At 40.8% G+C, this 11,784-nt stretch overlaps 1 protein-coding gene across 2 annotated transcripts; it reads left to right on the top strand.

Moving 5' to 3' along the window:
• The first annotated feature begins 183 nt into the window (after nt 1-183).
• On the top strand, nt 184-11,537 carry LOC147302342 (secretin receptor-like). Of its 2 annotated transcripts, XM_086283409.1 has the most exons (13): nt 184-369; nt 459-558; nt 856-966; nt 1,853-1,959; nt 3,348-3,457; nt 3,553-3,685; nt 4,059-4,212; nt 4,300-4,360; nt 4,450-4,519; nt 5,093-5,184; nt 10,406-10,544; nt 10,628-10,669; nt 10,752-11,537. In XM_086283409.1, the coding sequence occupies exons 1-13, from the start codon at nt 301-303 to the stop codon at nt 10,935-10,937; spliced, it is 1,374 nt and encodes a 457-aa protein (XP_086139535.1). In that variant the 5' UTR covers nt 184-300; the 3' UTR covers nt 10,938-11,537. The 2 variants fall into 2 exon arrangements, with proteins under 2 accessions (XP_086139535.1, XP_086139534.1); XM_086283408.1 differs by having other exon boundaries at nt 4,059-4,360.
• The last annotated feature ends 247 nt before the right edge of the window (nt 11,538-11,784 follow it).

The raw sequence follows: 11,784 nt of genomic DNA, 5'->3' as shown, positions 1-11,784 counted from the left end.
TAATTAAAACTTAGATTTTCTATGGATATGTTGCTAAATATATTCGCAGATGTCCTATCACTACGTTTAACAGTAAATAAATAAACACTTTGAAAGTCGTAAAGGACGTTTTCATTGTATTAGCGCGACCTTGATAAAAACCCCTATCACACTGTCCTGAGGCATACCCTGCGTGATTATCAAGCCAAAGAGGCGCATGTTTGATTTTCCGACTTCACGCATTTGCTGTATAGCAGCCATGCTAATTTTTCATTCTAATCATTTAAACACCCTGGGATTTGGACGCAAGTACACATTTTAATGGAGAAAATCACAGTTTTTGACCTAATGATAAAACTTGGACTTATTTGGGTTTTACTTTTCCCACAGGTGAGAAAAAAGAGGCATGCTTGTTTAGTTTTTTTTTTTAAATCTATGAAAAATCAGCAGAGCCCGATGTAATCTTTCCTTAAAAACAGGCAAAATCGTCACCAGTCTGTCATCCTAATGTTCGCCTTATGAGAGAGGAAGAAAAGTGCATGAAAGATTTGCTACTTTCAACATCACACAAAACAGCTGGTAAGTCAATACGGTTTCTAAATTGTCTCTTTCCGCTCTGTCGTGACATGTCAAGGACCGCTGCTTGGTGGAAAGTGCCAAGAGGGAATACTAGTCATATCTGAAATTAATGACATTTTTAAACTTTTTTTTAACTTAACGGTATTTTATCGACACCTGCTGGTTACATAACATACTGCAACAAATATTAATCCTGAAGTGGATTGCGTTTCACATTTTAAAATGTGGCTCCATTGTTTGTATGGAAACAAAACCTACTATAAAATTGAAATGTATATTTGTTTTTGATCTACTAAGAAAATAACAGCATGCACTGCAAGGGAATGTGGGACGACTTGAACTGCTGGCCACTGGCTTTTCTTGGGGAAACTGTTTCACAACCTTGTCCAGAGTTTTTTAATTCAGGAGGTACTATGCAAACACACACACACCAGCACTCACTTGCACCTATTATTTATACTACATTGCACCTGTTAAATATTTGCCAGTAACCTAATTTGTTTTCATAAGGAAATTAAACACCTACTCCCTCTCAGGGTCTCTATCCAAACACTACGCCATAAAATACATGTGTACATAAGACACCGGGTAACATTTTAGTGGTAGGTTTACTCTGGGAGATAACTTTGATAAATTCTGAAGTCCCTGAAGAGGGAAATAAAAAGTTCTGCATTTCTTTTGGTAGATTATTTACCATTATACAATAAACACAGACGTCAGGTTCTTTTTTTTTCTTTCTTTGTACACACAGGTTCCCAAAGTAGCATACATATATATATATATAAAAAAAAACACCCAGCACGCCCCTGCGGGCGGTTTGTCCTTCAAGCTCGGGTCCTCTACCAGAGGCCTGGGAGCTTGAGGGTCCTGCGCAGTATCTTAGCTGTTCCCAGGACTGCGCTTTTCTGGACAGAGATCTCCGATGTTGTTCCCGGGATCTGCTGGAGCCACTCGCCTAGCTTGGGAGTCACCACACCTAGTGCTCCGATTACCACGGGGACCACCGTTACCTTCACCCTCCACATCCTCTCGAGCTCTTCTCTGAGCCCTTGGTATTTCTCCAACTTCTCGTGTTCCCTCTTCCTGATATTGGTGTCATTCGGAACCGCTACATCGATCACTACGGCCGTATATATATATATATATATATATATATATATATATATATATATATATATATATATATATATATACATATATATATATATATGTGTGTGTGTGTGTGTGTGTGTACATAGCAGTGCAGTTTGCACACCAAGACAAAACTCAAGTGTTATTTTATTGCTTTTTACAGGTAAAGTGCATCGCAACTGCACAAACAATGGCTGGACAGACCTGCTGATTCCACACGAAGATGCTTGTGGCTACTCTTTCAATGAAAGTCTCTTATTTCTTGGAGAGGTTGGTGTTTAGATAGATAGATAGATAGATAGATAGATAGATAGATAGATAGATAGATAGATAGATAGATAGATAGATAGATAGATAGATAGATAGATAGATAGATAGATAGATAGATAGATAGATAGATAGATAGATAGATAGATAGATAGATAGATAGATAGATAGGCTCAAGTCTGAAGGGAAAAAACAGTGCCTCATGGGAACTCTTCTAAAAGCCAATGCTTATCTCACTTGCTAAGTGATGATATAAACAGCTCTGCTTCCAGACCCACGCATTTACTGCTTTGGATGAGGCTCCTTCATTGTCATTTTCGACACTTTTATGAGCATGAGGGCCACAACTTTAATAGAGACCATGCACAAACATTAACGACTAAGCTCGTGTTGTGGATGGAGTTATGCAGGTATTCTCATGACTAAGGTGATACCCATATTTAGTGTCTTCTTCCTGATATATGATGGTGTTTGTCTTTGCTAACCGCTGAACCTAACCCAGCTGCTCCTGTGGTAATATGCTGATATAGTCTAAAGCTAGCTCATGATAGCAGGCCATTGCCAATGCCAACTAGCCCAAATGAACTGACCCTTAAAACAGTTCTTAGTTTTACTTTTCCATTTTGCTTATGTTCAAAGTCAGAGCATTGCTGTACATTTTTGGTTTATTTAGAAATGCTAGCTACAGTACATTCTAGCTAGCTAATTTACCGCTAACTTCTAATTCTGCTCAAACATGTAAATCTGCCTTTTCATGGACTCCTTGATATTATGTCTTTTTGTTTTTGTATTTTAAACCACTGAACGCTGATTTATTAATTATTCAAACATAAAAAAGCCACCTAACTCAAGGGATAAACTATTTTTGTGTCTACACATAACTAATAATTTAGCAAAGAACCCATTTAAAATTGTATCTTTAGACACTTTGTTACCGTCTGTCACAGAAGCACATCATTTATTCCCACTTCGAGTGTTAAATCTATAAAAAAAGGCTGGAGTATCAGACAAACAAAAGTACCTACAGTAGATGAACAGTATCTGACCACTTAAAGAAATTACAAGAAAGCTTGCCTAAGAGAGTTCAGGTTCTTTTGAAGAATAATGGCGGTCATATCAAATTTTGACTTTCAAGCTCGCTAGAATCGTATAATTAGTTTTTGCCTTGCATACTGCATTTCCGTGCATTGTAGTACATTTCAATAAATCACTGTGGTTATTTCCATTTAACTAGCCAAATATAAAGACATGAACCTTTGCACAGAATTCATGCAGTTAAATAAGACAAATTATCAGTGTATTCTTAGTTTCCGTCATTATATTATATCATACTGCATTCTCATATCCTGCTGCTTAGGAAAATAATTGAATATCGTCTATTCTTGATTCAGTCCTCAGACAGCCACTTGTATTTCTCCTATGTGAAGACAATGTACACAGTTGGATACACAATTTCCCTCATCTCTCTCATCATTGCCATCACCATATTCTGTGTGTTTAGGTGAGCAACATCTTGGCCTGAATAACTGTCAACCCTGTGCTTAAAGATGATGAATAGTTCCTAACCTCGAATTGTCCGTGTTTATATTCCTTCAGGAAACTTCATTGTACCAGGAACTACATTCACATTCAACTGTTCATTTCCTTCAGCCTGAGAGCCATCTTCATCTTCATCCGAGATGCTCTGCTCTTTACAGATGAAGAGATTTATCACTGTGACTACTATCCGGTAGCGATGGACCAGCGATTGTTTGATGAAACCCAAGTTCTGAGGCTTAATAGGATTAAAAATGTGTTACTGTTTTGTCATTTCTTCTCAGTTAAACTGATCCAAGAAGTTCTTGGCTTATCTTAGCTTAGCATAAATGTTGGCAGTAAAGGCAAAAGAAAGAATGTAGTAATATGCTCTTTTGGCAGCGAGTAGAAATCTTCAGGCGTTATTTTGGTACTGAGGTTGTGATGTAAACTGCATGGACTCACTGAAATCTAGCATAGGCATCATTTTAGCGGAGTCGTTTTGTTCTAGAACTAAAACTATTTTTGATAACTTGGAATAACAATAAGCCTAACTCAAGTTCTTTTGTGTAATTGTGGTGGGGCAGGCGCCGTGTAAGGTCGTGCTGATGTTTTCCAACTACTCCATCCTTGCAAACTACAGCTGGCTGCTGGTGGAGGGCCACTTCCTATACACCCTTGTTAACCGCTCCTTCTTCTCCCTGAAGAAACATCTGGCCTGGTACATCGTCCTCAGCTGGGGTGGGAAGAACTGTCTTCACCTTGTGGTGTCTCCTTTCCTAAAACTCAACCTCAGATCTATAGTCACTGATTTATTTCATCACACAGGTTTGCCACTGATTGTGATCATCTCCTGGGGGTGTGCAAAATATTTTTATGAAGATGAAGGGTAAGGTCTGTTTCTCTCAGCCTTGCAGTTGTGATATTATCATGTCATGTATTATTATTTGACAGTTTTTTCTCATTCTCTTTTCAAAGATGTTGGGAAACCAGGAGGCATGAATGGATTTGGTGGATACTTCGAGTGCCAGTTCTTCTAACTATATCTGTAAAACTTTGGTTTTCTGTTGTACTTACATTTCATTCTTATTTGAAAGATTATTTTTAAACATTCTACATTTTGAACATACTTTTTAGATTGACAGATGTACGTATCATGTGTAAGCTAAATCTGAAGCTAACAGCAAGTTAACTTAGCTAACAACTTAGCTAACCACATGAAGTGAAAATGTCTGCCATTATTATTTATTTCAACAAAGTAAATGTATTCTGAATACCACCTTTTTAAACAGTAACTGTAATGGAATACAGTTACTCATATTTTCTATTTTAAATACATAACGGCGGTACATGTATTCCATTACTCCCCAACACTGGTGGCAACAAAAGCAATTACTGGGAGTGTTTTTTTTAGTAGCACCTTCTTAGAATCCAATTTCACCCAGCGAGAACCCACAACCTCCATGAACCACTGCCACCCAGGAAAATACGCATTTTTTTCTAGAAATCATTGATTGTATCATGTCCAATATGGCGGACAACTCTGACGCAATGTCTACCTGAGAAGGGACTAGAAGCACAGAAGGAGAAACAATCATTTGCACTGCTTTTATCATTTCAGATGAACCTCATCTTTTTCATGGGGATTTTGAGGATACTGGTGAGCAAACTCAGAATGCCAGATGCACAGAGAAACGAATTAAGCCAGTATAAGTGAGTAGTGCATACAGGGTAATGTTTGCTGTTATACTTCTATGATATATTCATACTGATGGACCTATACTTATACTAATATGTTCACCTAAAGGTAAATTTGTAAATTCACAAGTTCAAAAAGAGTTTAAAACCCTAAAATATATAGCTGTCAATAGAATGTGATAAAACAACAGTTTCATTGTGTTGAAGAGTTATCAACTGAAGTTTAACTAGAGCTCAGTCACACTGCTCTGTGACATAACATGCGGCAAGTCAATGCAAACTCTATTCAGCCAGGCAAGTCAGGGATGTCAAACTCATTTTGCATGGTTTAACCTGTGAAACTCCCTGTTCTGTAAGTGCAAAGAACTTTACCTACACGTTTAAATCCTGAAATATTTCAATATAAGAAAAAGAAGTGTGTCTGCATGCTCTGCATGCTTTGCAAACAAAAGAAATCTGTCAGCACGGTTCTTTGGGCTTAAAATGTAAGGAATAAATATATAAAATTACAGAAAATTTTCTGGCAGCTCATTGGCCACAAAGACTGCCCTGTAAGTATAAAAGTGGAAGTTTTTGTTAATTCACAGAAAATGCTTTTTTTAAACGGTGGACCCATTGTAAAAAAACATGTTATGTCTGTTACGTAATCATGTTGGTGTATAACGGATGACGATGGGGGAGGTCTTTATCAGTCATCATCAAAAAATACAGTTAAAAGTCTAAAATTGTATGCCTTCAATCATATTTTTCAAAGCTGTCCAGCAGGCCTGATTGGAGCCTTTGCCAGGCTGTTTCTGGCCCCAGGCCTTATGTTTGACACCCTTGATGTAGATTAACATATTCAGCATAATAAGTCCCCCTAAGGTGTCTGGGGTTTAAAAAACATATCATTCTGAATATACATCAACAGTAAAATATATATATATATATATATATATATATATATATATATATATATATATAACACCCAGCACGCCCCTGCGGGCGGTTTATCCTTCAAGCTCTGGTCCTCTACCAGAGGCCTGGGAACTTGAGGGTCCTGCGCAGTATCTTAGCTGTTCCCAGGACTGCGCTCTTCTGGACAGAGATCTCCGTGCAGGGGCCTGTCCTTCCATGATGGTTCCTCGTCTCCCTCCTCTTTCTTGGGTTTCTGCTGCCTGAGGTATTCACTGAGCACTCGGTCAGTTGGGGCCATATATATATATATTAGGGGTGCAACGATATTCGTATCGATATTGAACCGTTCGATACAGTGCTTTCGGTTCGGTACGCATATGTATCGAACAATACAACATTTGTAATTTCTTTTATCAATTTTCCTTCTGACGATGCTGTCTGTGTTGAGCGCTCAGTGAATCTGTGTTCGACTACTCCGCCTAGGCTGCACTGTCGAGCGCAGATCCACTGAGCGCTCAACACAGACAGCATAGTCAGAAGGAAGAGCGCAGGGCAAGCTAGCGAGACAGAAGTTAAGCTCTACTTGCAACAGGCAAATTGAACCTCTTTCAGATCTGGCGTTTGGAATTATTTTGGTTTTCATGTGACGTATGACCCTGAAGGTAAGCGAGTCATGGACTAAAGTAAAACAGTATGTTGGATGTGCCATGCAATGCTCAATTACATGAGTGTGAACTAGTGTGTTAGCGCAGTTAGCTCGTTAACGTGTTGGCCGTCTAGCCCCATGCACGGAGCGATCGGCAGTAGCTCGTTAACGGAGATTTGCCGTGTTGTGGCGTTAAGGTCATTTCAACGAGATTAACCTGAAAGCACTAGTGGGAACACAACGAATATGACTGCACATTTACGCCGACATCATCCTAGTGCAAAGACAAGTGGAAGCAGACAAAAAAAAGCAAGCATGCTACTAACTTTAGCCGAGTCATTTAGACAGCTGTTAGCACATGATTCTCCTTATGCTGCTGAGAATATAGCCCAGAAGAAGCGGATAGTATAGCTTTTATTTTGGAAAGAGACATTTCTCTGTAATAAACTCTCTTTTCCAAAGATGAGTGATTCCTCAATCAGATACAGGGCTCGCAATATCGCTAGCCCGACGTCCTGGAGCTAGCGATTTTTTCAGTCGGGCTACCAAAATCTTTCTCTTCCCTGCCCGTCGGGCTATTGTAGGAAAAATATATGTCAATGCTTTTGCATTCTTTCAGAAATGTAGCTGGGTAATTATGTCATTGGCATCGGTGAGCCACTGTCAATATGTGACATATTGAAGTCGCGTTTGAATTTGCGCTTGTTTTTTTGCTTTCACTTTGCAATCGTGCGAACTGTGTATAGAGAGCAACAGCACTGATCTGTGAGTGATGATAATTTGTGCACCAATTCCTCTGACATCGTCTTATTAATCGTTAGCTTACTATGCAAACATGACAAGTGAAATCTCCCGCAGCTTAAACATGTGAGAGGTTGATCGCGCAGAGAATCGCTGAGCTTATGTGAGTGCGTGTGTAAAAGCATTTCAGTTCTGCTGAGCCAAATAAGACAGGTCAGGGTGAAGAAGTGACAGCCAAAGAAAAGCTTACCACAAAACGGAGAAGTTATGACAAATCAGACTATAAGGCAAAAAGAAAGTGCAGCTTTATGGTTTCATGGACAAAAGAATTTCTGTGGCTGCGATATGATGAGCTAAATAACCAGGGCTGCACATAAGTGGTCCGCAGGTGCGCATTCGCTGTCAAAATAAAAAACATGCACAAGGGTTAGGGTTAAATTTAAAAACTGTGCTTTTGAGTTAAAATATATATTTATAATTTTAATAAATGACAAATTAAAAATGCATGAACATTTTTTTGTATCGAAAAAATATCGAACCGTGACACCAAAGTATCGAACCGAACCGTGAATTTTGTGTATCGTTGCACCCCTAATATATATATATATATATATATATATATATATATATATATATATATATATATATATATATATATATAGAAGTGTAGTCGGATGGTATCAAAGAGAGGGAAGGTAGTCAGAACTGAGGGGATTGAACTACCAGGAGGCAACATTGCAGACATAGAGGACATAGAGGACAGTTACAAGTACCTGGGGATCCCGCAGGCAAATGGGAACCATGAAGAGGCCGCTAGAAAGGCTGCAACCACCAAGTACCTGCAGAGGATCAGGCAAGTCCTGAGGAGTCAGCTGAATGGTAAGAACAAGATCCGGGCCATCAACACGTACGCCCTGCCCGTGATCAGGTACCCTGCTGGGGTAATAGGCTGGCCAAAGGAGGAGATAGAAGCCACTGACATCAAGACAAGAAAGCTCCTTACCATGCATGGAGGGTTTCACCCCAAGTCCAGCACCCTGAGGCTGTACGCTAAGCGGAAGGAAGGGGGCCGGGGACTGGTGAGTGTCAGCACCACAGTCCAGGATGAGACAACGAACATCCAAGAATACATTGGGAAGATGGCCCCAACTGACCGAGTGCTCAGTGAATACCTCAGGCAGCAGAAACCCAAGAAAGAGGAGGGAAACGAGGAACCATCATGGAAGGACAGGCCCCTGCACGGTATGTACCACCGGCAGATAGAGGAGGTGGCTGATATCCAGAAATCCTACCAGTGGCTGGACAAAGCTGGACTGAAAGACAGCACAGAGGCACTAATCATGGCAGCACAAGAACAAGCTCTGAGCACAAGATCCATAGAGGCTGGGGTCTATCACACCAGGCAAGACCCCAGGTGCAGGCTGTGTAAAGATGCCCCAGAGACAATCCAGCACATAACAGCAGGGTGCAAGATGCTAGCAGGCAAGGCATACATGGAACGCCATAACCAAGTGGCCGGCATAGTGTACAGGAACATCTGTGCCGAGTATAACCTGGAAGTCCCGAGGTCAAAATGCGAGATGCCCCCAAGGGTGGTGGAGAATGACCGAGCTAAGATCCTGTGGGACTTCCAGATACAGACGGACAAAATGGTGGTGGCTAACCAACCGGACATAGTGGTGGTAGACAAACAGAAGAAGATGGCCGTAGTGATCGATGTAGCAGTTCCGAATGACAGCAATATCAGGAAGAAGGAACACGAGAAGCTGGAGAAATACCAAGGGCTCAGAGAAGAGCTTGAGAGGATGTGGAGGGTGAAGGTAACGGTGGTCCCCGTGGTAATCGGAGCACTAGGTGCGGTGACTCCCAAGCTAGGCGAGTGGCTCCAGCAGATCCCGGGAATAACATCGGAGATCTCTGTCCAGAAGAGCGCAGTCCTGGGAACAGCTAAGATACTGCGCAGGACCCTCAAGCTCCCAGGCCTCTGGTAGAGGACCCGAGCTTGAAGGATAAACCGCCCGCAGGGGCGTGCTGGGTGTTTTATATATATATATATATATATATATATATATATATATATATATATATATATATATATATATATATATATATATATATATATATATATAAGCTGTGGTCAGGACTGGAGTCTTTGCTTGGTCAATTTTAGCCTCCTGGGCCTTATGTTTCATACATCTAAGAGACTCTTAAATGTGATTCCTCCTGAGGAATAGTGGTAGGGCTAAAAAGAAAAAAGTTACACAGCAATGCACATCCAAAAACATTTCCATAGACTTAACAATGAAACTGCTGCCCCCTGTTAAACATTTTGAGTGTTCCAGTTTGTGGAGGGTCGTTACAAAAAGTACCTTTAAGGCTAATCACACAGTGCTCTATGAGCAAGTGCTTGGCGAAATTGGGAAGAAAAACTACCTTTTAACAGGAAGAAACTGCCAGCAGAACTAGGCACAGGGAGAAGCAGCCATCTGCCATCATCTGGGGTTGAGGGGAGGAAGAGAGGACACAGACAAACTGTGGAGTAGAGATGCAGCACTACCCCTTCCCCTCCTTGTTCTCGTGTTTCAGCACAACAACGCCCATCTCCACGCTGCCAGAGCAAAGTAGGCCTTTCTGGATCAGGACTCAGAGCACATCCAGACACTTCCTTAGCTAGCAATTAGTCCTGGTATGTTTGCTACTGAACATGAGCCTGGGACAGGCTGGGTCAATGTCCCAGAGGCAGCCACAACCAATGACCAGCCGGACACTGAACTCAATCCCACAAGAACAGATCCAGACACTTGTGCAGTCCAAACACAGATGGGTGACTGTATCCAGGGAAACCTATAGCATGTAGTACATATTTTGACTATTAAAAAGTTAGTTTTTAATAGTTTTAATAGGTTGTTTTTACTGTCACTTAAACAAAAATGCTGATTTCTCCTCACCCAGGAGGCTGATCAAATCCACGTTTTTTCTGGTTGCTCTGTTCGGCGTGCATTACATCTTGTTCGTGTTCTTGCCCGTTGAAGTCAGCAGCTCTATGTTTAAGATCTGGACCTTTGTAGAGCTGGCTCTGTCATCCACTCAGGTAAACCAGGTGATACCCTGACTATTTCACTCAATTCAATGACAAATGTAACCACATGATCAGCTGACTTTTGTCTCTTGAAGGGCTTTGTGGTCGCTGTCCTCTACTGCTTTGTGAACGGAGAGGTGAGAGGTCTTCCGCTTTTACAATAAACAGATTCAGAGGAAAGTTTGGAACGTGCGGACCAACGTGCATGTGTGTATTCAGGTGCAGCATGAATTTCTAAGGCGGTGGAGGAGATGGAGGCTGACTCAGCACCTGCCCACCAGACGCAGCCAGCGCCACGGCTCCATCAGCCACAGCGGGACCCCTCACACCCAGGTGTCCCTGCTGCCCTGCTCTCCAGGCAGCCTGTTGACAAGCGGGCTCCCTGTGGACACTGTGGAGATGTGACTCAAGCTGGGATCAGCTCATTTTCTCGCTCGTCTCATCCATAGCATGACGGACTCTCACTTAGTGCCGACAGTCGACAGCTTGGCTGTTTAAAACAGCATCGGACGCTTTGTTTGGAGATTTAAAGTACTGACAGGAAGATTTTAGGAGTCGGTGAACAAAAAGCTACTTTCTTTAATCACTTTCTGCAAAATGTAGCTACCCTCTGTTACCCTGGCATCTGTCCAGGGTGTACGTTTAATAAGCTCTTTTTTTTTTTTTAATGGATGTAACATTGTAACTAAGCTTTAATTTTACTAGTGGGTGTGTTGAAATGTTTTCTTTTATGTTTTTTCCTTTTTATTGTCCTACCCCCCATTTCCTTATACAGGTTTTACCTCTTGCAAGATGACAGTGCTAAATCAGTGTTTGCTCCTAATGACTCGCCTGGTTAAATAAAGCTTACATCAGCTCAGTCCCAGAGTTATGTTTTAGCATTTAGTTTTACTTTGTTTTGACTTTTTTCAATTTGCTTTAAGTTCATTTCCAGATTGGATTTTTATTGCAAGACTCCACATCTACACCCTGATCAGACAACTTGTGGTACAATTTTCTACCAAACCAACAGATGCTAAAACTAAGGCTATTTCCCCCCAGAAGTTTTGATTTCAGTGCTCCAAGTTCAAAAATATTTTAAGTTCACTTTACATTGTTAAAAAATAAATTTTACAGTTTTATTTTACTTAACTCAAACGCTTTTAATTCCTATTTTTAGTTCAGGTTTAGTTAACTATAATAACTTTGGTCACAACACCATCTTGTGGCACAGAGTGAGTATTACACAAGAGTGCAACATACTGTTGATTGA

The sequence above is a fragment of the Aulonocara sp. 'chitande type north' Nkhata Bay genome, linkage group LG23 (genome assembly GCF_057382095.1).
Source record: "Aulonocara sp. 'chitande type north' Nkhata Bay isolate Kocher_YH1m ecotype deep benthic linkage group LG23, A_spYH_male_GT1.1, whole genome shotgun sequence".
Lineage (NCBI taxonomy): Eukaryota > Metazoa > Chordata > Actinopteri > Cichliformes > Cichlidae > Aulonocara > Aulonocara sp. 'chitande type north' Nkhata Bay.
The sequence above is the reverse complement of the archived record's forward strand: the minus strand, read 5'-3'. Positions and strand labels throughout refer to the sequence as shown.

Excerpts from the sequence above, each read along its gene's own strand:
- LOC147302342 (XM_086283408.1), top strand. The coding sequence starts at position 301 with ATGGAGAAAATCACAGTTTTTGACCTAATGATAAAACTTGGACTTATT. Across the intron at positions 1,960-3,347 it reads GTCTCTTATTTCTTGGAGAG|TCCTCAGACAGCCACTTGTA; the intron begins GTTGGTGTTTAG and ends TTCTTGATTCAG. Across the intron at positions 10,670-10,751 it reads ACTGCTTTGTGAACGGAGAG|GTGCAGCATGAATTTCTAAG; the intron begins GTGAGAGGTCTT and ends GTGTGTATTCAG.